This window comes from Mobula birostris, chromosome 9 (assembly GCF_030028105.1).
Source record: "Mobula birostris isolate sMobBir1 chromosome 9, sMobBir1.hap1, whole genome shotgun sequence".
NCBI classification, from domain to species: domain Eukaryota; kingdom Metazoa; phylum Chordata; class Chondrichthyes; order Myliobatiformes; family Myliobatidae; genus Mobula; species Mobula birostris.
Window position 1 is genome coordinate 45,631,524 of NC_092378.1, and position 26,575 is coordinate 45,658,098.

The 26,575-nt window shown below is 43.1% G+C and overlaps 1 protein-coding gene across 13 annotated transcripts in view; it reads right to left on the reverse strand.

Annotated features, from left to right (window-relative positions):
* Positions 1–26,575, reverse strand: part of nrcama (neuronal cell adhesion molecule a) — a 421,555-nt gene that overhangs the window by 62,314 nt on the left and 332,666 nt on the right. For 10 of the 13 annotated variants that reach the window (XM_072267965.1, XM_072267976.1, XM_072267971.1 and 7 more), the window contains 9 exons: positions 26,025–26,136; positions 21,056–21,222; positions 20,818–20,965; positions 18,166–18,290; positions 13,193–13,222; positions 9,175–9,276; positions 6,956–7,153; positions 5,368–5,438; positions 1,842–2,067 (listed from right to left, as the gene is read on the reverse strand). In XM_072267965.1, the coding sequence (XP_072124066.1) occupies positions 1,842–2,067; positions 5,368–5,438; positions 6,956–7,153; positions 9,175–9,276; positions 13,193–13,222; positions 18,166–18,290; positions 20,818–20,965; positions 21,056–21,222; positions 26,025–26,136 (1,179 nt within the window). The remainder of the gene's footprint in view (positions 1–1,841; positions 2,068–5,367; positions 5,439–6,955; positions 7,154–9,174; positions 9,277–13,192; positions 13,223–18,165; positions 18,291–20,817; positions 20,966–21,055; positions 21,223–26,024; positions 26,137–26,575) is intronic. The other 3 variants (XM_072267972.1, XM_072267975.1, XM_072267970.1) reach the window with 1 other exon arrangement.

Here is a 26,575-nt window from a genome sequence, read left to right on the forward strand (position 1 = left end):
GATTTTGTCCTATCATCACTGATTACTCTCTGGTGAATACAATACTTCATCAACAAAAAGAAACAAGACTAAAGCAGAAAACAACCGACCACAGGGAGAAACCATTGTGCAAAGCACCAACAATGTCCCTTATGCATTGGTCTAGGTTGGATGGGATTAATTTTAGGTAATCACATCAATTTTATCTTGCTACAAAGATCAATGACTTTAAAGAGCTTTTAATCATACTTTCAATTCATTTTTATTTTTAAACATGTGATGCAAGTTTTCCAGTGAACCTGCTAGGTTTAAATGCAGTGCAGGAACCAGGGTTCTGGCCTGTTAATGGGAAGGCAGGTATTAGGACCTGGTAAATGAGATGCCGATCCATTGGGATTTCCAGTCAACTAGATGGCAGACAACTAGAGTTTTATTGTCCCAGGAAGGTATTGTCACATGTACATCCAAACATTGAAGCATGCAGTGAAATATGTTACTAGTGTCGACGACCAACACAGTCTGAGGATGTGCTGGGGACAGCCCGCAAGGAATGCCATGTTTCTGGTACCAACATAGCAAGCCCACAGCTTACCAACTCTAACCCGTACGTCTTTGGACGAAACTGGAGCACCTGAAGGAAACCCATGTTGCCAAGGGAAGAATGTACAAACTCCTTACAGAGAGCAGCGGGAATTGAACGCTGATTGCTGTCACTATAAAGTACTACACAAACCACTATCATGAACATTTGAGAGAAATCAACAGCAGGATTACATGAGCAGAGATTATGTTGGCCTGATTAACCATTTCCTCACAACTGCACTCCTGGGATCATTCCTGGTGAAGCCTCCATCTTTCCACTGCAGTGTTCCCAAGTCAGGGATCTGAAAACGCCCCTCAGATCCAGGCCCAGAAATGTATTAACTTTTGATGACTCCTTTTCTACGCTACCTGGAACTTTGCCTCCTTCTTGCCTTACCCTCTCTTGAGCCAATGAACAGGCATGGCTAAAATGGAAATTCAGCTGCTGGCAAACAGGCTACTTGGGAGATACATGGAGAGGCAAGGATCCCCCCTTGCCTCATTTGGCTGACTGTTGGGAGGCATCATTTTTCTTGGCAATGAGTATGCCTGGACTGCAAGCTAAATCTTTGTAGGCCAGTTCATCCATGGTAGGGGTTAGTAAAAACAAGAGGGCAAAAGTTTAAGGTGAGAGAAAGTTTTAAAGAGGATCTGAGGGGTAAGCATATATATATATATTTTTACAGGGGGTGGGAGGGATATCTGGAACTCTCTGCCAGTGGAGGTAATGGAATTAGTACAATCACTATGTTTAAGGTACATTTAAACAGTCACTCAAAGAGGCAAGGTATAGAAGAATAGGGTCTGAATGCAGGCAAGTGAGACTAATGCAATGGGCATAAAGGTCAGCAGGGCTATGATGGGCTGAAGGGCTTGCCTCTTGGCTGTTTGACTCTCTGACCCAATGCCTTTAAAAATCTGACCAATTCACAGACCTGCTTCTGTCAGGATTTAAAGTGGATGGTGATCAAGAAGAGCAAACTATTCCAGATGTTCTTCCCCTTTAGCCAGCAGGCACTGGGACCAATTACACAGCTGCAGTCACTGCCTCTCCTGAGATCAACATAGACTGGGAATCTCCATCTGGATCTGCATGGACACTGCCCTCATGACATAAGGCTACTGGGTAAAAAAAAGGAGCCAACTATATCACTTTCAAGTGTGGGTCTCCAGTCAAATCTGTAAATAACTCTTCAGTCAAACAACAGGTCACTTCAAACAGTCAATCATTAAAATTAGATTATTTGAACTCAAACTAAATGATGAATAATTGAACTCACAGTCTTCTCCAGAGTATCCGATCACAACCTCTGGCTCCGGGGCAGCTCCGAAGCTGTTGAACGCCTGCACTTTAAGCTCATAGGGAGAAAATTCTGGTGTGCCCGAGACAGTGTATTTTGAAACGTTGGCGACCATCACCGATGTCCACTCATCATCACCAACCTTCTGTCTCCAGCTGACTTTATAAGTCAGGCCTAGTCCATTGTGTTGGACACCTTCCAGAGGCTGATAAAACACAGGAAAGCTTCAGTCGCACAGAGTCGGAGCAATGCTAGATGCTGGGAATTCTTTCTTTTCACGGAACTAAGCAACAGGTTGGGAAGCAACATACAGGTCCCTTCAAGTGAGATGTGCATTGGGCTGAGATGACGTCACACTAACAATGGGGATTATGTAGCATTAATCAGGGGTAGAACAGTTTGCTAAGCTAGAACTGGTGTGTATCTTGGTTTGCTGAGGATGCAGTGTTAGATGTGGAATGGATAGGTGCTGAGATTGAGCTCCAAGGGCAAATTTGTGACGACTGGCTTTCAATGTAAAGTGTGGTCATCAACTTTGGATCTCAAAAGGATAGAACAAAGTACTTCTGAAAATGGTATAAGACCAGAGGTGCATGCAGTATGAAGGATCTCTGTATATGGATCATTAAAACATCATGGGTGATACAGAAATAAGCAAAAATCTGAATGGAATAATGGCCTTCAGAGGGGAGCAACTTGTCATGTCAATACAAATCCCTGGCTAAGCCTCACCTGGAGCACTGTGAGTGATTTAGGATGCCTCACCTATGGATGAATTGGAGGGAATACACTGCAGCCTTACTTTAATGCTGCCTGGACTCTGGGGTAAAGTAGGAATGAATTGTATTCAGTGAAAGGGAGAGGTTATTAGATTAAGATTTTCAAGGGACTAAGTAGTACAGGTAAGCTAGGTGTAGCAATTTTTTTCTGAAGGTTGGATTATTGCAAACTAAGCAAAAGAATCTAAAAGCCAGAACCCACACCAATCCAATCAAATCAAATCAGTCTGTCACAAGAAAAAACTGCATGATGAAAATGTGAAACTCTCTCCCACAAGTGACAAATGTTTTTTTGTAGACCCACTTCTAATTTTTATCTGAGGTGTATTAATCAAAAATTTTGGAGGGGTTTATGGCACAGGGAAATGCATGGAATTATGTCACAAATGGTGGATTACAGAGGGAAGCAGCCTTCTCCCATGTCCCAGGGTTAAAAGACGATGTTTCAAACAGGGGACCAAACAAACCCGATATAATGGTTTATGAAGTCATATTAATAGATCATATAAGGGGCATAAGAAGGCCTTGGCGAGTAGGATTAAGGAAAATCCCAAGGCATTCTATGCACACTATGTGAAGAACAAGAGAATGGCCAGAGTGAGGTTAGGATCGACATGGGATGGAACAGGAAATACGCCAGAAGTTGGAGGTAGATGGGGAGATCCTTAATGAATATCTTACTTCCATATTCACCAGTGTGAGGGACTTTGATGATTTTAAGAACAGCCTAAAATAGACTGATATGCATGAGCATGTGATGTTAAGAAAGAAAATGAGATAGAACTTTGGAAAAAAACATTAGGACAGGTAAGACTCCAGGCCCAGATGGGATATACACCAGGTTATTACAGGAAGGAAAGAGATCACTACACCCTCGGTGATGATCTTTGCATCCTCACTGGCCACAGGAGTAGTACCAAATGATTGGAGGGTGGCAAATGTTATTACTTTGTTCAAGAGAGGATAACCCTGGGCATTATAGACCAATGAGTCTTAGTTCAGTGGAGGGCAAATTGTTGGAGAGGATTCTTAGAGATAGAATTTATGAGTAATTGGAGAAGCAGAGTCTGATTAGGGATAGTCAGCATGGATTTCTGAGTGCTAGGTCATGTCCCAAGAGTCTGAATGAATTCCTTGAAGATGTAGCAAAGCGCGTTGATGAAGGCAGAGTGGTGTATGTAGTGTATATGGATTTTAGTAAGGCGTATGACAAGGTTTCCCTTGCTAGGTTCATTCAGAAAGTCAGGAAATATGGAATCCAGGGAAACTCGGCTGTGTGTATACATAATTAGCTACAGAAGGCAGAGTGTGGCTTAGATGGAGAGTGTTCTGCCTGGAGGATGGTGACCAATGGTGTTCTGTAGCAATCTTTTCTGGGTCTCCTGCTCTTTATGATTTTATAACTGACTTGGATGAGGAAATGGAAGAGTGGGTTAGTAAATTTTCGCAGATGACACGGAGTTGTGGATAGTGTGGTGAGCTGTCATAGTTTGCATAGGGTTATTTGACAGGATGCAGAGCTGGGCTGAGAAAAGGCCAATAGAGTTCAACTTGCAAAAATTGTGAAGTGATTTATTTTGAAGCGTCAAACTTGAAAGCAGAGTGCAGAGTTAATGGCAGGGTTCTTAGAAGTACAGAGGAAAAGAAGGGCATTGGGGCCCACCTCCATAGATCCCCCGAAGCTGCCATACAAGTTGATTGGGTTGTTAAGAAGATGTATGGTGTGTTCGCCTTCATTAGTCAGGGGATTGAGTTCAAGAACCACAAGGTAATGTTACAGCTCTGTAAAACCCTGGTTAGACCACACCTAGAATATTGTCTTCAGTTCTGGTTGCCTCATTATAGGAAAGATGTGGAAGCTGCAGAGACAGGGCAAAAGAGGTTTACTAGGATACTGCCTGGACCAGAGGGCAGGTCTTATGAAGTTGATTTCAGCGAGCTACAGCATTTCTATTTAGAGTGAAGGAGGACTTCATAGAGGTATAAAAGATAATGAAAGGCATAGATAGAGTGGATAGCCGGAAACCTTTTTCCCAGGGCAGAAATGATTAATACAGTTTATAATTTTAAGGCTTTTGGAGGAAAGTATAGAGGGGATGTCAGAGATACGTTCTTTACACAGAGAGTGGTGGGTGTGTGGCAGAGGCAGATATATTAAGGGTATTTATGAAACTCTTAGATGGGTACGTTAATGATAGAAAATTGAGAGTTATGTAGGAGGGAAGGATTAGTTAGATGTTAGGCTAGGTTAAAAGTTTGGCACAAAATTGTGGGCCAAAGGACTGGTACTGTGGTGTAGTGTCCTATGTTATACTGTATGTCCTTCTGTATTTAAAAACTCCAGACAGCTCTTTCATCTGAAGGTACAAGAAATTCAGAGATTCTCTTAAGTGCACATGTGCATTATGTATTTCAGGAACGTGTATTAATACAGACTTCTAGTGTTTCCAGTAAAAGGAGCAATTCTCTAATAACCATTGACAGACCATGGGAGGGCCAGATACGGAGGTGTGGTCCTGGGGACACAATACAATCCTGATCAAACTGGGATCAACTCCCTCAAATATCTCTGATTATGTTCAGGTTTGGGCCAGTTACAGTGCAAGTACTTGGAAGCATTTATTCCCTGTCAACATTTACAGTGAGGTATGGGTATGAGCAAATTTACACCCAAGCACACATCCAAAACAGGCAGTTCAGACCAAACCAAGAGAGAGTTGGCATACCTCCCATGTTATCACTAGATTATTGGGGTCATTCCCCATCCCTCGAACCCCTGACGGATTTTCATCAGGAGCTGGAAGAAACAATGTCATTTATTAGTACAAAGGTCAACAAATTGATTAATTTATACAACGGGTCTCCGATAGAATCACTGGCTTTCATGGTGTGAAAAGTAATAACAAGACCACAATCAGACGTTGGGGTTTAGCTTTGTGATATTGTACACTGGAGTACTCAGATGCAAGCCGAAATAGATAGAGGGAAGAATACTCTTGTTATATGGATACCATGTCACTCAGTCATCACGCTTCAAGCACACAGGCCGGTTTGAGGTTGAGCTGCTCAACAGTGACCAGGAGCAAGAAGCCTGCGGTTATTTTCCATCCTTTCTCATTTCGATCCAGATCAGTCGCAGAGACCCAACTGTTGAGACTGAAAATGGGGCTGTGTACAGCTCACCTAAACACTGGGCATCAAAAGTGGGGAGAGAGGTACTGAATGACCTTGTCTGGCATTGGTACAAAAACAGCAATATTAATCAGCAGCTAAACTAGTGGCCAGGGTATGTTGTTTGATTAGCCCTGGAGGACTGAGACAAGCTGTTGTGATCTACATTAACCCTGTGTGTGACACTGAACTGAGCTCTTTACTGAGTTCCGGGGACCCCGATGGACAATATCTCTAAAAGGAGAAAGGCAGAATGTCCTCAAGGCCTTCTCTAAGTCACACACTGCTGACATTTGTAAATACACTCCCGATCCTTCAGTGACATTAGGCCATAATTCTTAAGTATCTAATATGCAGAGAATGCAGAGGTTCAAGAAGATAGGGCCAACCTGCTTCTATTTCTCATCTGCATATGTTAACATTCATATCTGCATGACCTTTTCAAGGACAACTTGTCATCATCTTTTCAAGGACAACTGGGACTGACCCTAACAACATCAATGCTGAGATCTGTGATCTTACTAGTTAGAGGAAATCTTGAGGAACTTTCCATCCACTTGGAATTAGTCCAAAGAACAAACAAGACTGCGGGCTCCAATTCATACTTTTTCTCTGTACTGGACAGACTTTGGTCTTCAAAGGTCAACCTTTGGTCAGCAATGCTCTGTTTCTTCCTGTTCTCCAAAAGAACAGTCCAGCAGTGGGACAGTGTCTTTCCACCAGCTACAAGTGGGAAAACCCACTCCTCATTCAATCCCACTGCACCCCAGTGCATAATTCATTGGAAACAGCCAATGGAACAGGCCCCAGCTTCTCAATGGCAGCTAACTTGACCTCATTATCATCCTGATCCTAAGAAAAGATCATGTTGTTGCTGCACATTGCGGCCAACGTGGTGGGTGTGCAGGAAGGAGATACAGGAGGGGATAGTCACTGCTTCTTCAAACAAGACAGAGGAGTAATGAAGTGTGAGACACAACAAAGTGAACGTGTAGAAATGAGAGCCAGAGATATGAAAAGAATCAGCTGACAGAAATCCTTCTTAGATACGTGCAAGTAAAGAGGTGGTCCAGGAATTTTGAAAGCCACCCATTGTCCTACAGATTTGAGAGGTTTGCAGTCTGCCCTTCAGTGCCAGCTTACCTGCTGGTTGTGTAAAGTAGCGCTCCGATGGGAGACTTGGCTCACTTCTACCAATTTCATTGACAGCAATGACCCGGAAGATGTAGTTGACAAATGGTGAGAGCTTCAGTTCTGCAGTGGTTTGTGTCCCCTCCACATCAGCCAGGTGTCGCCACAGTCCGGGTTCAAACTGATCCTCTTCATATTCAATGACAAACTCTGAGGAGGAAGAGAGGACAAAAATGCACACGGTTTTATAGTACTGTCCAGTGATACTTAAAGAGCTCAGCATGCACAGATCAGGCACCGCCCAATAAGCGTGACCATCCAGTTGGATTCAGAACTATTCAACTTGATCACAACCTGTAACACAGTTGCTTTTAAATGGACACTGAACACTGTTAACGGATGTTAAGCTAAGTCATCAGAAGTGTCTTCAGGGACATTCTCCACAAAGCTGGGTGATGGGTACAAAGTACAGTGCATCAACAGCCCAGACTGTGCCACCATAGGTAGGTGGGTTTTGCTTCCTCACGAGGCTGAAGGTTGATCTAATGAAAAGGGGAGAAAACGTGATAGAATTCAAAGGAAATACTTGCTCAGAGTGGGGAAGAGCAAGACAGCATAAAGCCTTCTACTTAGTTGATCAGAAACAAAACGAACAGGCATATGTTTAACACTGTTGTAGGGGAAAGAATAGTGAGGGCTAGTAATGAGGTAACAGAGAACTGTAGCCAAAGCTTAGAAGTAAATACATGGAATGCAGCAGTAATGACGTCCAAGGTTCACGAATTTCATTAATTATGTTATAGTGTGCACCTATTGTTGTAATAGAAAATTGGATTTACTGTTAGACCTGTGGGCAATCATTTTACTCTGTAACCTAGTCTGTTACTTAATTCCTGTAGTCACCATTCTGCTATAAAAATGTAATTTTACTGGTAATGTCATCTATTTAGAATGTAAAAGTTCTACCAAATTCAAGTTTGGGTGGATCAGCTTTGACTGGTCTCCTGGTGCTCACCAGTTTTAATAAATTGCCTGTTATTTTGAGTGCTCTTTTGGTTTGCTTTAGCACACACATATGTTGGAAATATGGAATTCTCTAGAGACAGAGGCAGCTGGAGTTTTCAAGATAAATAAAATTTTGTCAGATACAAATATTAAGGAAAAAAGAGCAAAACGATTTAGTGACATTGAGCCTCAGATCAACAGTGGTTGAGCTAGATGGCGAGTTCAGAACTAAATTTATAATGATGACGTAGCCTGGTCCAAAGATGCAGCCATTATCCTTTGGTTAGGCTTTGGCTCTGTCACTGACCAAGCCATCTCACGGCAAGTGGGCAGCACAGTGGTGCGGCAAGCCTCACAACAGCAGAGATCTGGGTTCAATCATCAACTTGAATGCTGTACACTTTCTCCTTGTGAACAAATGGGTTTACCCATTCCCCCAGGGTGCTTGGATTTCCTCCCACTCCCAAAGGTGTGTGGGTTGGTTGGTTAATTACCTGTGTGTATTTTATCTCATGGAAGTTGATGAAAAAGTAGGAAGAATAAAATTTGGACTAATAAGGGTTTAGCATAAAAGGGTGGCTGTTGGTTGCTGCAAATCTAGTAGTACTGCAGCATTATAAGTTTAGTTGTGAGCTCTCCATCTAACTAAACCACTGTTGATCTGAAGCTCAATGTCACTAAATAGTTTTGCTCTTTGCTCCTTAACGTTTGTATCTGTATTTGGCCAGGTCTGTGGGCTGAGTTGGCAAAGAGCAAGCAGCTGAACCGAATGCCACCGTGGTTCCAGTATCAGTGCTGCGTTTGCAGTGCTCAATGACCACAACTCTGGCACTCTGCACTTTACTGGTTGCTCAGACCACTGAAATGTGGAACTATTGCATAGTGGGGAAAGAACAGATAGGAAAACAAACAGCGATCATTCATCAGCCTGAGGATAAAGGACCAACATGGGTGGTTTCTGGCTCTTTGGCTAATAACACTTACAGTAAGGGGACCTTTATTCATATGATGGAAGGGGACAGAGAGACAAGAGAATATTGAAAAAAAGTATTCAAGTGTGCTGTGGAAACAAGAGTTGGGCCTAATTTAAATGCTGGGCTAGAGTGAAAGTGAGATAGGAGCTAACAAAGGAAACTAAGTGGGTGAAGTAAAGTTGCTTCCCATGACGTTCCTCGGAACTTGAGACCTAATGCACTATCAAGATCAAATACACGAACAAGACCTACTTGTAATGGGACTGTTGTGCTCCTCTCCTGGTATCCATGACAACTGTACGCTCCTGTCTCGAGGATTGGTTAATTCCAGATCTATCGGTGGATCGGGACGATCTATGGGACAAAGAGTTTCATTTAAAACAAGAAGGTGCTTCCAGACACAAACCCTTGAAGTCCTGATGCAAGCTAGAAGCCAGACGGAGATAATATGGTGGCAGGTCACCCGGCTGCATGCACTCGAGGTTCTCTCAAGCCTAACAGTTTAATGGGAGTTTATTTCTACCTGGTTTAGCAGCAGCTCTGCGGTGAAAAATGGCTTCAGCAAAACAGCAGCATGCAGTCCAGATCTTGTAAGGCTAAGCATTGCAGCTCTTTATGGTGAAGGTACGGATTGCTGCTCACCAAAAACTCTCCTAAAATGTTGTCTCCAGACTGACATGTTATATCACATGGGGTGCAATTTTCAAACTTGGCAGATAATGGGATGGTCCAAGTCGAGATTCAGCAGGAAGGTCATCTTCCCAGGGTCACCTGACATAGACTCATCCACCCAACTAGCTCCGGCTAAATTAACCTCCACTGCACTGACCAGATGTCCAATCTACTGACCAATCATTGGATGGTGGAAATTATCTCTTTGCTATCAGTCCAAGTATGGCTTTCAGTAATCTGGACCTGAAGTTGCCTTGGATCACTTTTCCTACATTAGGATGTCAAGATGAAGTGTGTGCAGAGGAGATTTACTATGCAGGTAATTGTGGGACATACCTTTTAGGCATTCGGGATGTTGATGCATCTGGTAAATCAAGATACAAAAGACACAAAATGTGCCTGTCTTATTAAACAGACCAGACCTGCTACTGGTGGTGGAGCTCTCCGGCTTGTGGGGGATAGGAACAAGCCGCTAAATGGAACATTCTCTTTAAGATAAATTGAATCATAGGGTCATTCCAAATGCAATTAACTTCAACAAGAGTTTCGGCTATGAACAAAAGGGTTGTTGAGAACAAACAATCTTTGTAGGGATACAACATTGATTGAGTGGTTTAATTAAACGTATGTTTGCTAATGAGCAGATATTGACGGGGGGGGGGGGAGAGAGGTGGATGGATCTCACCTCAGGCCAATCAAGAAATAATCATTAAATGTTCATAGTTTGATCAACAACTGCTCATCCATGGGACATGTAATCTTAGAATTGGATGATAAAGGCCATATGAAATGACGCCTAGAGTATAATCATCACTGGATGAGTCATCATTTTTAAGTAACCTTGGAACTTGGTATCTAACTGATATCTTTGCAAGGAACCAGTAAACTTGGGTATTGACTTGATTATTGTGGGGTGTGGATGATAACTCCCTCAACAGCACCAAGCATGTGGAGTTTATTTATCTGCAGAGATCGAACAAGTTGAGGTTATTTCTGTAGAACAGAAGTGGTTAAGGAGAAATTATAAAGTCATGTTGAACTTTGGGTTCACCCTCAGATGGAGTATTGTACCCAGCTCCAAGTGCCTTAGTTAAAGGAGAAAAGTTTTAAAGAGGGCACAGAAGAAATTTACCAAATTCTAGGCATGTATAGAGAATGTTGAAGCTGATGCTGTTCTTGAAATGGGAGAGACAGCACTGAAGTTTGATAGTGAAGGGCATGAACAGAGTTGGCAAGGAGAAACTGTTTGCTTCAGTGAAAGGATCAAGAATGGGTGGACACAGGCTAAAGGACAAAAGGAATATGAGGACTTCATTTCCTACACTGAATGCTTGGAGTGTGAAATGCTGAGCTAACGGGTATACTGGAGGTAGATTCAAATTTCAGAAGGAGTCTTGATGAGTGACTGAGAGGCTTGAATTTAATGGGAGAGGACAGTCAACTGGGACAGACTAGGATGGACATGAAGGGCTGAATGGCCTCCGTCCCTGAAAACTGTTGATCCTGAAGAATGGAACCTCTTACAGGCAAGAGCTGAGCACTCCGCAGCGGGCCAACCAGGATAGTGTGCTCATGGCTCTCAGGAGAGACATAAAAATATAAGCTTTAGTTTTAGGAGCGAACGCCACATTGACAGAGCTAGACATTTTCAGAAGAATATAATTTTCTCAAGTCACAGTTAACAGATACATGCATAGAGATCCTCCCAAAATCATCATTAGCTATTCACCTACCTTCAGTATGAACTTAGTGACAGCAGAAGCAATATTCCCCAGCGGGATCCTGCATGCATGCAGTTTTAATTGTGGATATAGAATCTGCTTGACATAGAACTGTCCACAGTGTAATGTAGATGGTGTTGACCAATAGTACCACGCACCAGAGAGATCACATCCATATTAAAGCTGTGGGAATATTGAGTTCAACTACAGGGTCGCCTGCATTTTTGCTTCTTAATTAAAAATACAATTTGAGAAAGGAAATTGAAACAGCATTTCACAGATTAGTATTCTGAATTTTGTGAAGGTAAAATTAGAACCAATCATCATTTGTAGTGCCCAGCGGAAACCTTACACAAACACCAGGTACTCCCACAGGTGTGAAAGCTTCTCACACACCATAGATGCACAGTCTCTCTTTCACACAGGACAGATGTGTCAGCCTCACTCCAACCCCCCAACAGATGTCAATTATTCTTTCACTTGTGGCAGATGTGGCAATTAACTCTGGCAGATGCAACAGATACGACAATCTATCTCACCTTCTTGACAGAAGTGGCAATCACTCTCACACTCCCGACAGATTTATCAGTCATTCTCAGCTGTGCCAGATGTGGCAGTCGCTCCCACCCCTTTACAGATGTGTCAGTCATTTTCAATCTTGTGACAGTCAATCTTAGCCTCTTGAAAAATGCACTGTGCCCCAACCCATCTGATACACTTTATCTTACACTCCTGGCACACACTTCAGACGTGTTTTCGACAGGACCAAAGGTGCTCAGATAGCTAGCTCGCGACAGACTGCCTCAAATGCACGGTACCCAAGCCACATGTCTGCACACTAATCCGACACTGTCACAGCAGATTTGTTCCTGCCCTACTATAACAGGCACTCTTACTCAGCAGACACAATCCCGTTTCAGGCAGAGCTTGGACAGTCATACAGTTGATGGATATTTGAGACACTCTTTAATATCCACACACACATCTTCTGCTCTCTCTCTTTGCACACATCTCTGGGGCCCTTGCACTCCCTATGGATAAATTTGATAGATCCAATTACTGATGGGCTCCAAGAATATGAGCTTCAAGTGTCTCCAACAATAAAGATTTTTTGTGGGTACTCAGCCGTATTTAACAGTCGTATCAGATGTAGTCTTGCCATATGAACAACAGATACAAAATTCATCCTAAAACCACATTAAAGCTTAAGAGAGTGGAAATGTATTAATGAAAAGATGGGGTGATGTATTGGGCAGAGACCTTGCAAGAGAACTGCTCTTCTCACAGCTTTCAATGGAGGGAATCACTCAGTGGAAGCTCCATCACCAGCCAGAATGGAAGTCCCAATGACGGACAATACTACATGTGATGGAATGCCTTCACATTCTGACCCAGGCTGCACCAATCCCTTAGCGTGGGATCGAAGCTAAAACCAATCATAAAATAAATGGATCCAGTTGGCATTACCCCAAAAAAATTGTTATTCATGTTGGCACAAGGTTTTATCCAGCTCCATCTCTGGTAATGGATGTTCCACAATATGTGATCACGCATTCAGCCAGAAGCTGAACAAAGCACAAATCTAGCTATATATGATGGAAATATATTTATCCACCTTTGATAAAGAAAAGTTCCCAAAGAAATACACACAAGGTACACCAAATGTTGCTCATGAAAAGGTGAAATTGTACTACGTATAAAGGGCAGCGTAGAGCTGCATAAGCATCAGTCGCCACAACGCTTCACCAGAGGTGATGTTTGATAGAAACATGATGCCAGTGAACATGCTACACCATTGCTGAAGATGGAAGTTATGAGACCAAAGTCAAAACAAATGGAAGCGTGAAGTGTGTTCAGACAAACAGTTGTTAGTTTACCGTGAGGACTAGCTGGAGTTGAGGGGCGGGCTGGAAATAAAGAGCAAGGTTAGGGTTTAGTTGTACAAGTGGAAGAGAGTCACACTTTAGAGCCAGATACACATTTAAAAATTAGCACTTCCCACAAACATTTCAACAGGATTTGCATACAATATTTTACATTGAATCAAGTAATCTAAAAGAAAGCTGTCTTACACACAGCGAAACTCAAAGTTCAAAAACTCAGAGTTCAATGTACACTTACTATCAAAGTATATTTGCATTATACAACCTTGAGATTTGTGACCTTACAGGCAGCCACTAAACAAAGAAACCCAATATAACCAATTAAAACAAAAGACCGTCGAACAACCGATGTGCAGAGAAAAAGAAATCAAATTGGGCAAACGACAGAAGTAAGTAAGTAGCATTCAGAACTGAGGTTTATGAAAGTGAGTCCCGAGGCAGATTCAGTTGCAGGCCACAGCCTCAGTTCAGTACAGAGACGGGTAAACCATGAGGCAGTGAGCTGAACCAGCCCATACCTCGCCTCCAGCCCCAAGACCCTGACCTTTTCAATCTGGCCCTTTAAATAACTCTTCAAATAAACAATGCGCAAAGCACATTTTACCTTCATTTTTGATACTTTTGGCTGAACAATGGCAACTAGTTAGGTCACCTGACCAGAAGAATGAATGTTTATCTCTCATTGCTGCCATGGAAGCCCAGCACGATGTTCTAGCACCATCTGTGTAATGCTTGCCATCCCATATTTCATTTTCAAGGCTTCTTCTTGACTGTACAAGGTTAACATTCACGTTAACAAAATGCTGACCTGCATAGTTCTGAAGCCAGACATGGGGGTCAGTGTTCTTTCCTTGAGGGCCAAGACTTTGAAACATTCCCACAATGCTTTGGAAATATTCAGCCAATGAACAATTCATTGCTCTCTGGATTTGTTTTTGATCAGATTTTATGAGCTGCCTAACATTAGGAATTCAAATTCCCATTACTAAGGTAGAAAGTGAGATGTGAGACACATCCAAAGTGGAAGGAAGGATACCAGGCAGGAGGAGGCTGGAGAGGACTGGGATGGAGGGTGTGAGCCAGTCTGTAAATCTGACAGTAATGATACTGGTTATCCTAGAATTAAAGTGAATGTTATCCTTGTCACATATGGAAAAGAGATTCAACATTCAAAGGAGAAGAAATAATCTTGAACAAAGAACATATGTTCTTTTGAAATATTTATTAAATTAGTCATTCTAACAGATTTTTGTGAAATGAACTACTGATTTATATGAGTTGTGAAATGATTAATGCTTTTGAGATTACATTTTTTTATTTGAAGCACCTTAGGTTGGTAAAATGTGAAATGTCTGCATATTTAAGACAACCTGAAAATGAGAAGTTAGAAAAGAATGTCATTGGCTGAAAATAAGTTTGAACTTTCAGGCTTGAATACTACAATGTAGTCTCCTCTACACTGGAGCAATTACACATAACTTTGGTTAGGAATAGTAGCTGCTTTGTACTGTGGAAGCTCAGGGTCATCCTTGCCAAATGAAAAGGGTTGCTCTGAAGGTGTTCTGTACAGTGTTCACTCAGAGTTTGAACCTTCAAGCTACCTGTTTCTTTAAGTGTTTGCCCCACTCTGACTGCCCTGTCTTCACCCATCTACACTGTTCCAACAAAGTCTAAAGCAAACCTGAGGAACAGCAGCTCACCATCCCTCTGGGTGTACTGCAGCCCTCCAAACTTAACAATGAATTCATCAAAGCAACACACACAAAATGCTGGTGAAACTCAGCAGGCCAAGCAGCACCCATGGAAAAGTCAATGTTTTGGGCTGAGATGCTTCAGCAGGACTGGCGAAAGAAAAGGTGAGGAGTAGATTTAAAAGGTGAGGGGAGGGGAGGAACAACCACAAGGTGAGAGGTGAAATTGGAAGGGGGAGGGCTGAAGTAAAGAGCTGGGAAGTTGATTGGTGAAAGAGAAACAGGACTGGAGAAGGGGATATCTAATAGGAGAGGACAGAAGGCCAAGGAAGAAAGAAAAAAGTGGAGGAGCACCAGAGGGAGGCGATGGGCAGGCAAGGAGATAAGGTGAGAGAGGAAAAAAGGAATGGGGAATGGTGAAGGGGGGGTTGGGGCATTACAGGAAGTTCAATAAATCAATGTTCATGCCATCAGTTTGGAGGCTATCCAGTTGCGATGAGGTCACACTCACGTTGTAGGAACAACATCTTATATTCTGTCTGGGTAGCTTCCAGCCTGATGACATGAACTTCAATTTCTTGAACTTCCAGTAATGCCCCCACCCCTCCCCCCCTTCACCATTCCCCATTCTCTCCTCATCCTTTTTTTCCCAGTCCTGCTGAAGGGTCTCAGCCCGAAATGTTGACTGTGCTCTTTTCCATAGATGCTCGCTGACCTCCAGAATTTTGTGTGTGTTGCTTGGATTTGCAGCATCTGCAGATTTTCACTTGTTTCTGAATGAATTCATCGATTTCAGATAATCTGCCATTTGTGTTAAAACTGGCCAGTTGTAGTGAAAGGACATAAATCATGAATCTATTTTTTTTCTCTCTCAACAGATGTTACCTCCCTGCTGAGTACTTCTAGCATTCTCTTTCGATTCAGCTTCCTAGTTGTGCCGTGCCATTTCAGTTTCAGTTGTGTGCTTGCTTCTCTCCCTTAACCTTACTCATCCCCCTCTGTTTATACCTCCTCCAGACAGATCAGCTATGATTAAGAGACACTCATTGCCCTCTCATCGCATGGCACCAACAATTAAGTCGCAGGAATTCCCATCCATCCTATCGCAGACATTCCTCTGTTCCCTCCATCCTTGTCCTCTCTCCAAATGAAACACACTAGTTTTCTAACTTTTACAGATCCAATTAAAGCTGACTAGGAGTCTGAGAAAAGTTGATTCAGATTCTCCCTCTACAGATGCTGTCTGACCTGATTATCTCCTGTATTTTCAATTTTTAAGGCATACCAATGCCCACAAACAAAGTTGTGTTGCCTGCATTTCTTCCCATACTACTTCCTATAAGGAGTTGATTCAGTTTTCCCAGCTATTTCCATCAATGACGCCACTTTCAGCACCACATTTTCCAACCTCTGTCCCTTTTTCTTCCACAATGGCTTCTCTCTACATTTGACACATCTCTCAGCCAAGTCTGTCCTAATTCCTCATCTCTTCACATTCACTTACCTCATGGACAAAGCTAAGATTGGCTTCCCCCTGTCCTCACCTTCCACCCCACCACCCTCCACAGTCCTCCTGAATTTGCACCACCTTCAATGTGATGCTGTCACCAGAGCCCCTTCACGCATTCCAGAGGGTCAGTCTGGTGCACTCTTCTCCATAAATGCCCTTCTTGTGTCACCTTTCAGACAAGAGTAAGAGATGCAACACGAGCCCTTTTACCTTTTCCCTTCCTGCTATCACATTCACTCCTTCCAATTTAGTCTATTCCATTCGATGCTCTTTCCTGCACTGGATGAAGCAAACACAGAAAGTATGACCATTTTGCAGACCACGAAGGTGACCCTGAGTTTCCAGTTATCCCCTTGGAACTCAGACTCTAATTCTCCTTCCTCCAGTACTGCCTGAGCTATGGAATGTTTCTGTTTTTATCTCAGCTTTCCAGCATCTTCAGCATACTGCTCTTGAACTCCCCAAGCTGTTGCTCAGTCTTGGGAAGCTGCCGTGTTATAAGTAAAGGGGGGATGCATAACCCGCAGAGGAACATCGGGTCCTGAGTTCTCATATGCAGCGAGGCAGTATTCTCAATCCTCAATGAAAGAACTGCATGGCAACATGTTCAGTCAATCACCACATGAGCTGCAGAGCTGATTTGGGAAGAGCCGCTAACTGTGTGGGGAGTAAAATCGACTGTAGAGAGGATGAGGAAGTCAGACTACACCAGGCCGGTTTATTCTGTGCGTCCTAGAGGAGAACAACTGAGAACACTGGTTTCCACGCACTAAGGAGCCTGTCTCCCAAATGACAGATGTTAGGGTTGGAACATGGAGATTACAAAGGACAGCCGGACAGCCTGAAGTAGATATTATGGACCTTAAAGCGGAGCTTGCTGGAATCCTAGTGAAGGATACTGAGCTCATCACCAGTCCTACTGACATCACACAATAATGCAATAGAATGCCATTTTCCTGACCATGGCTGACCTTGACCTGAATTCCAATCCTCTGCCACGGAGGTTTGATATTGAATCCCAGAGGGAATTCAGTCAACCATGCATCTATTATCATCATCCAGCCTATCTCAGGGACTGATGCTGCCTCTGGGCCAGGATGGATTTGCATTGGTCCACTGTGACTGGCTCCACCAGCTGAGTCCGCAGTGGGGACAAAGCGTTTTGTTTCAAACGAGGAGCCAAATATAACCGCATAGAGACATGACAGACTGCAGATGCTGGAATGTGGAGCAGCAAGCAAATTGCTGAAGGAGCTCAGCAGGTCAGGCAGCATCTGTGGAGGGCAATGGACAGTTGGTGATTCAGACCCAGAGAGAAGGAATCCACTTTTCTTTATCTATTGCTTGCATGCTCTTGCTCCACCCTTCCCCTCATGTTTTCATACTGGCCACTTCTCTTTTATCTGACATTCTAGATGGACGGTCTCAACCTGAAGCATCAACTGTCCATTTCCCTTCACAGATACTGCCTGGCCTGCGTAGTTTCCTCCAACATTTTGCTGGTTGTTCCAAATATAATGGCACAATCCACCTTGGGCAGAGGGTCGTCCTAGGCAAGGTGGTGTTCGCAGTGCACGTTTCTTGGTGCAAGCTTGATCATCAGGCGTGGAGCGCGACACATCTGTTGACCAGTGTCACACGGCCAGGAGGGTTTTGTTGGTGGAGAGAAGTTCTAAAACATCCTAGAGTCAGCCCAAATCTTTGGAGGCATAAATCCTGAGGTCTAAAGTTATGGCTGAAGAAACAAAGAAAAGAGGGGGCATTACCTAGGACAGTGAGGTGAGCTGTCGCAGAGTTGGTGTCCAGCGTGGTGTTCACTACACACGTATAGGATCCCTGGTCTTCTTCAGCTACATCAAGAATGGTCAAAACGTCACCCGATGGCCGGTGCCTAAAATCAGAATCATGCTTTAATTATCAGTCTGCTAGCTCTCCTAGAAAAACTGCCTCAGCTGCTTCCAGCAGTTCCTGGTTTTGTCTTGACTTCCGGCACTTGACAGTGTGAAGTACCAAAAATTCAAGGGGCTTGGGTTGAGGGGAAATACTTTTGTTCAGCACAACTATAACTGTACCAAAGTTCTCTGGTTTCCTCCCACATTCCAAAGGCAGTAAGGCTCATTGCCAATTAAATTGTCTCTAGAATAGGTGGGCGGTTGGATTAATAGGAATGTGAAGAGAGTTAGTTACAGGGGAAACTGGTAGGGAATGGGATTGTTCTGTGAGTGGGTAAGACTTGATTAGCTGAATAGCCTATGTGTTGCCCATTCGAATGTTTGTGTAAAAGTACTTTAAACATAGCGAATTATCTAATTCCACCACTTCCCTGGACAGTGTCTTTCAACTAGCAACCATTCTTTATGTTAAGAAATTCTCCCCCCATCACCCTTTAAACTCCCTCCCTCTCCCCTAAAACTATTCCTCTTGGTTTAGTTATCGTTACCATGGTAAAAATGATCCTGACTGTCTACCGTATCCATGCCTCTTATAATTTAATATATCATGTCACTTCTCAGCCACCTTTGCCCCAGGGAAAACAAGCCCAGCTTATCCACTCTCCCTCCATAACTAAAGTTCTCCAATCCAGGCAATATGCTGGTCAATCTCCTCTGTGCTCTCTATAGTCCAACCACATTCTTCCTTTGTGAGGAAGGAGAAATTCTAGTGATGAGAGCAATAGGAACCAAAAGTCAAGGACTCACAGAACTCATAAATACATTCCTAAGCCAATGGACTTGCTAGGAGGCCCCTTGCTTTCATTGAAAGGAAGAATGACAATGCACATCAATGTCCTTCGCATTTATCAACTTGCTCATCTGAGAGGATTTTAGTGAAGTGTTTGATAAATTCCCTTGGTAGGCTCTTATAGGAAGTAAGGAGACATGGAAACCAAGGAAACGTGGCTGTCTGGTTTCAGAACTGGCATGCCCACAGAAGGCAGAGTGTGACAGTAGATGGAGTAGATTGTACCTGGAGGATGGTGAACAGTGGAGTTCAGCAGGGATCCTTGTTGGGAATCCCTGCTTTTTGTGATTTTTATAAATGCCTTGGATGAGGAAGTGGAAGGGTGGGTTAGTAAGTCTGCACATGATATGAAGATTTGTGGTGCTGCGAATAGCATCGAAGGGTGTTGTAGGTTACAATGGGACATTGATAGGATGCAGAGCAGGGCCGAGGAGTGGCAGGTGGAGTTCAATCTGGAAAAGTGTGAAGTGACATACTTTGGAAAGTCAAACTTGAAGCCAGAGTACAGGGTTAATGGTAGGAATCTTAGCAGCGTGGAGCACATCCACAGACCCCTCAAAGCTGCTGTGCAATTTGATAGGGTGGTTAAGACGGCGTATCTATGGTGTGTTGGTCTTCGTTAGTTGGGGGTTGTGTTCAAGAGCCGTGAGGTGATGTTGCCATTCTATAGAATTCTGGAGCATTTTGTTCAGTTATCAAATTTGTTGGGTATCAGGACAAGACCTTGAATGCCTATTGGGATGGGTGGTCCCACAGCAAAGGGAAGTCCATCTCCAAGGGTTTGTCCAAAACTATGATTGATGGAGTGAGTTCTCCACCATTAAAATCAACCATAAAGTCTGACCATGTAGAATAAATGGAAACTAGAAGAATCCAAGTGTGAGAGGCAGTACAGTAGTGCAACTAGCAGACTACATAGCCCCAGTGACACCGTTCCAATCTTAACTTCCGGCACTGTCTGTGTTTGGAGTCTCAACGTTCTCCCTGTAACCACAAGATTCCTCCAGGTGATATGCCTTCCTCTCACAATCCAAAGACCTACAGGTTTGTACAACTGACCACTGGGAATTGCCCCTAGTGTGTAGGTGAGTGATATAAATGGGGGGGTGGGGGAGTTGGTAGGAATATGGGGAGAATGAAACATGATCAGTGTAAATGGGTGGTAGGACCTAGTGGGGCAAAGGGCCTTTCTCCGTGCCTTATGACAAGAACATAGGCGTTCTATTCCATCAGGCATCTCAAACATGTCCCACCATTTAGTATGGCCACAGCTGAATGGAACTAGGTCTCATCTCTTCTTCTGCATTATAATCTTTCATAAACTTATCTGCTTCTTTTTTAAATACCTCCAGTGATCCAGCCTTCCGAATCCCTTGGCATAGGGGTAAGTAGGCAGAACGGAGCGTCTTGAAGTAGATTTGTAGTTAACCTAGAATACTCAATAAAATAACCAGGAGAATGAATACCTCTACAGTCAGCTTCTAGAATATCTGCCTAGTGTTCACTTGCCACCTCATTCCATCTGTTTGAGCCATAGGTCTATTGCACATGGGTGTATCCTGATTTGCAGTTATCATGTCTGCTCTGTTTATTAATAGGGTCCAAATCCTGCTGGCTTTGATTCACTAAGCAGGCACAACTATATCGTGTATTTTTCAATCCGAAGTCTATAGTACCTGTTGTCATCAGGCAGTTCCTCATTATTTTTCAGCCATATAATGGTTGGTGAGAGCGTTGGGTCATGCTTCACTTTGCACTCGAAGACAGCCGTACCCAGTGTCTGCACAGACTGATAGCGTGGCTGTTTAATAATGGTCGTCGGATCTGAAAATTATACCGTTTCATTATGCCCGACTTGGAAAATTAAAGTGACTTGCTCTTGCAATTATAATTTGCTGGCGTAAAGAAGCTCACCTTTGATCTGCAGGATGGCTCGGTTTTGGACCACGCCACGAGAATTAGTTGCTACACAGGTGTAGGTGCCACTGTCATTCTTCTGCGCAAAGGCAATTTCCAGAGAGCCATTTTCATGCACAGTGTACGAGTCACCATGGAGTACACTGCCTTGGTCATCCTTGAACCTACGATAGAACAAATTCTTAGTGGTTCTACTGATAATGCACAGTCCCTGCCTACTGTTCTGCAGTCTCACTCGTGTGGCTGTGAACTCTCTTTCTACATATCATCCAACGTGGAAGCTCATGGAAATAAGGTGGGCACTTGGCTCTTTGAGCCTGTGATACATCATATTTCCTTACAATACAAACAGACACTATTCCCCACTTATCCTCCCTTATATGTCCCTGGATTCTCTTATCACCATCTGCACTGGTAGCGATCTCACAGAAGCCAATTCATCTCAAAACCAGCCCATATTTGGAAAGTGCGAGGAAACCAGTGAAGAATTCATCTGGTCACAGAGAGGACGTGGAGACTCAACGCAGAGAGAACCCGGGGACATAACTGAACTGGAGCCGAGAGGCAATGGTTCCATCTGCAGTGCCTTCCTTTGAATCTGCACTCATAATGGTTTCACTACCCTTTTTTCCTTTGCTCAAAGGCAGGCAAATTTTTTAGTTTTAGCACGTCAACATCCTGTCCCTTTTTTTTGAAGAAATGTCTTCTAAATCTGTCTGCATCATTCTTTTATTTTTTATTGAATTTCATCATCAAACAAACATTTTCATAAGATGTATTTCAGATACTGTACATATATATCATATAATCATATTTGTCACAAATCTCCACATAATATTTATCTGAGATATACAGTTACAGAAAGGAGAGGAAAGAAAGAACAATCAAAAGAAGAAAACTATGTACAGTAGAGTAGGGAGTGATCTTTCTTTACAACATATTCATTGATTTGTGAGAATAAAATCAGGCCTATGAGGTGTTATGTAGTTAAACCATTTTTTCCAGTATGAATAAAATTGTTCCAACTTATGATTAACAGATGTTGTTATCTTCTCCATTTTGTAAACGTCCATTGTAATTTCCATCCATACATTTAGAGTTGGGCTCTCCTGTGATAACCATTTCCTGGTAAGGGTCTTTTTACCAGCCACCAGCAGTACATTCATTAAATATTTATCTATTTTCAACCATTCTTGAGGTATATACCACACGCTGTCTTAAACTAAGCAGCAGCTTACTGTGTATAAAAGCAATCTCTTCATTCTCTCTTTAGTTCACTCGGACTACTCATTTCAATGACTATTGGCCCTTCTGGCCTGGAACCCTCTCCCAAACCTTCACTGTTTTGAATACCCTTACAAACTCTCTACCTGGCCACCCCTGGCTCCCTTGGCGTTCAGTTCTTCTGTTATGGTCCCACTCAGCCTTTAACGTGAATTGGCGGGAAATCGACTGTCAACATTGAGTTGAGATCCTTTCTTCAGATTCAAAATATCAACTATCCAATTCCTCTGTTGACGTTGAGTTCTTTCAGAGATTTTGTGTGTTACTCAAGATTCCAAAACTTGCAGCTGCCAAATTTCAAAGTTCAAATTAAATTTATTATCAAAGTACGTACTGTATATGTCACCATATACTACCTGAGATTAATTTTCTTGCAAGCATTCACAGTAGAACAAAGAAATACAATATAATCAGCGAAACACTACACACAAGCAAAGACTGACAAACAACCAATGTGAAAAAGACAAACTGTGAAAATACAAAACCAAACAATAAATAAATAAATAACACTGAGAACATGAGCTGTAGATTCCTTGAAAGTGAGTCCATAGGTTGTGGGATCAGTTCAGGATTGAGGTACATAAAATTATTCACACTGGTTCAAGAGCCTGATGTTTGAAGGATATTAACTGTTCCTAATCCTGGTAGTCTAGGCCTAAGACTCCTGATGGCAGCTGCGAGACGAGAGCACAGCCTGGATGGTGGTGGATCCTGTGTCTCTTTAAACATGATCTGTTGCTTGTCCGCTCTCAATGAACCACAGCTATTCAGTCACCACCAATGCCACCATTTAGGATTTGCTGCTTACTTCCTCCCACCTTTCCTCTCCCTGCCTGCTCTCATACTCCAATCAGCTGCTCCATAATCTCCCGCCTCATTCCACATCCGCACTTTGATTACTGCTGAGAGATCGCTCATTTAAAGAAGAGGATGGATTACTGAAAATCCAGATTGTCTGAACGGTTTCTGAAGGATTTCTGCCCATGATCACTGCTGTTCAGTTCAAGACAGCATGCACTTTAAAGCACTGGAGTGCTCATAATGACTGAGGTCCTTTAACATCTGCCGGACGATGCTGAGGATGTTCTACGAGTCTGTGGTGGCCAGTGCTATCATGTTTGCTGTTGTGTGCTGGGGCAGCAGGCTGAGGGTAGCAGACACCAACAGAATCAACAAACTCATTCGTAACGCCAGTGACGTTGTGGGGATGGAACTGGACTCTCTGACGGTGGTGTCTGAAAAGAGGATGCTGTCCAAGTTGCATGCCATCTTGGACAATGTCTCCCATCCACTACATAATGTACTGGTTGGGCACAGGAGTACATTCAGCCAGAGACTCATTCCACCGAGATGCAGCACAGAGCGTCATAGGAAGTCATTCCTGCCTGTGGCCATCAAACTTTACAACTCCTCCCTTGGAGGGTCAGACACCCTGAGCCAATAGGCTGGTCCTGGACTTATTTCCATCTGGCATAATCTACATATTATTATCTATTTATGATTTTATATTGCTATATTTATACTCTATTCTTGGTTGGTGCAACTGTAACGAAACCCAATTTCCCTCGGGATCAATGAAGTATGACTATGACTATGACTCTGGTGGACTGGCATCACACCTGCCACACCCAGACTAACAATGAGATTACAGCTGCAACATTCTGGTAAGAACAAAGAGGAAACAAAATCTGAGCAGTGGAGCTGTACAGTGAACCGGAAACTAAACCACTCAGTGTACAAATCCCAGTTAAGGTACTGTGCAAAAGTCTTAGGCAACCTACATATAATTTCAGATGGTATGGCCTCCACAGAGCCCTGATCTCAACATCACTGAGACTGTCTGGGATTACCTGGAGAGAAAGAATCAAGTGAGACAGCTAAAGTCTGCCGAAGAACCGTGGCAAGTTCTCCAAGATGCTTGGAACAAGCTATCAGCTGATTTTCTTATAAAACTGCATGACAATGTACATAAGAGAATTGATGCAGTTTTAAGGGCAAAGGGTGATTACACCAAGGGTGATTAGTTTTTTTTACTTTTTATGCTCTTTATAGTAAATTTTTTGATATTTAGAAACTTCTCATTTCATTATTTTTGAAAGCATCTTCACTTTACAGATTTCTTTTTATATGTGCCTAAGACTTTTGCACAGTACTGTATGTCCTCAACTTTCCCACACAAATATGGTTGGCATGGTAGCGTAGGGGTAGCAGAGTCACAGAAGGGTTAGTAAAATCACTTTATAGCACCAGCCAGTAATCAGTGATGGAGGTTCAATGCCTGTAGCTGTCTGCAGGGAGTTTGTATGTGTGCTTCCTCTGGGTTCTCCAATTTCCTCCCACATTCCAAAGACCTGCAGTTAGGATTAGTGAGCTGTGGGCATGTTATGTTGACACCAAAAGTGTGGTGACACTTGCGGGCTGCCTAGCACAATCCTTGCTGATTTGATTTGATGTATTTCACTGTATATTTTGATATACATGTGACAAATAAAGCAAATCTTTATCTTTTTTTTCTTCTGTGACGACAGACCAAATTATCAGAAGATTGATGCCAATAAGAGGACAATGGGGGAATATTTAGAAATGTTAATGAGAGACGAGAGGGATTAACAAAAGGGACACACAGTTCCGAGTATTGTCAGAGACCAGTTTGCTTTGAACCTGAACTGTTTGAAGTTTGATGGACAGGCGATACCCCAGCAGGGGGATAAAAGGGACAGGTTCGCTAAGGCAAAGACCACACACAACACCACGAGGTAACGAGACCCTGGAAGCGGTGTGCTCCCACAAGTTGGTGGGAGTTTTGGAGGTCTGGTCGCGGGACCAGCCATAGACGCACAGGGTGGAAAGGTGCGGTCGGGCGGGAACCCGGTGTATGTGTCCGCCCTTGCCTGGGTGCCGGGTTCACCGCAGAAGAACGATCGTATCTGGAATGGAGGGGTCACAGTCGGTGACCTCAGAAGACATTACAAAGGGCTCGCCCGAAAGCTAACTGCGAGGAATATCAAAGGCCTGTTTGGAATCCGATTTGCATATTCATTCGTTCTCTCTCTCTCTCTCCCCAACAGCACGACGGTGATTACTGCGAACTGAAACTGAACTGAACTCTTGTGTCACTTGTGACTGATCATTTTACCCCTAGGCTGCGATAGAGCTTGATTGATCCTATTATCCTAGTTCTGTGTACATGTGTGTTTATTCATTGCTAATCTGTTGCATTTATATCCTTACTATTAGAGTACTGTGTTGCTTATTTCTTTAATAAAACTTTCTTAGTTCCAGTAATCCAGACTCCAACGAAGTGGTCCATTTCTGCTGGTTTGGCAACCCAGTTACGAGGTATGTAACACTTCAGTTACCAAAAGATCGCATCCAACCCAATTTCTTGGTAGTGTTGTCACTGAGCTCTTAGACAGACGACTCTTGTGTGATTGTGCATCCCTCACAGAGCCAGGAACATCACAAACAAACTCAGGTTGGCCATCTTAGGCCATGCACTGCTTTTAACTGCCTTGTTGTAAGGGTTTCTTTAAACCAGCTCTCGATGATTGTGTACTTAGTCATGGAGACATGCTGAAGAAGAGCTTCTCTTAAAGTAAAACTAAAAATATACCAGGCAAGTGATCAGATTGCAATAAATTTAATTACACATAGAGCAAAGCAAATAAATTAACATCCTTACCACTGAATTTGAGGTATTGGTGATCCAAAAAATTCACAGTCCAGCAGTGCAGGCTTGTTGGCAATTACTTGATAAACTTGGTCAGGTTCAGAAAGCATTCTGGGTGACTCAGCTACAGAGGGTCACAAAACGAAAAGCAGTTCATGCAACTGAATGTTAAATCACCCAGGGCTAAAACTTGCAAAGTTCTTACAAGAACTAACAGCAGCAAAAAATAAATACTCGCACTGTCTACTGACTGAAAGGAATAAGAGAACTTTCATTGGCTGAGTCAGAAGGCTGTTACTTCAAGTCACTCCAGAGATCTGTATAAGATGTCGAGGCACGTGAAGGGCTGAACTGTCGGAGGCTGTAGTCCATTTCCCGGGGTAGGGGAGGCTAAAGCTAGAGCTGAGGGGCAACATTTTTCACACAGAGGGTACATGGAGAGGGCTGCCACAAGAAGTGATAGAATCAGGTGCAATGACAATACTGTATTTAAAAGCCATGTGGACAGGTACATGGATTGTAAAGATTTAGAGTGAAATGGGCCAAACGCCAGGCAAATGGAA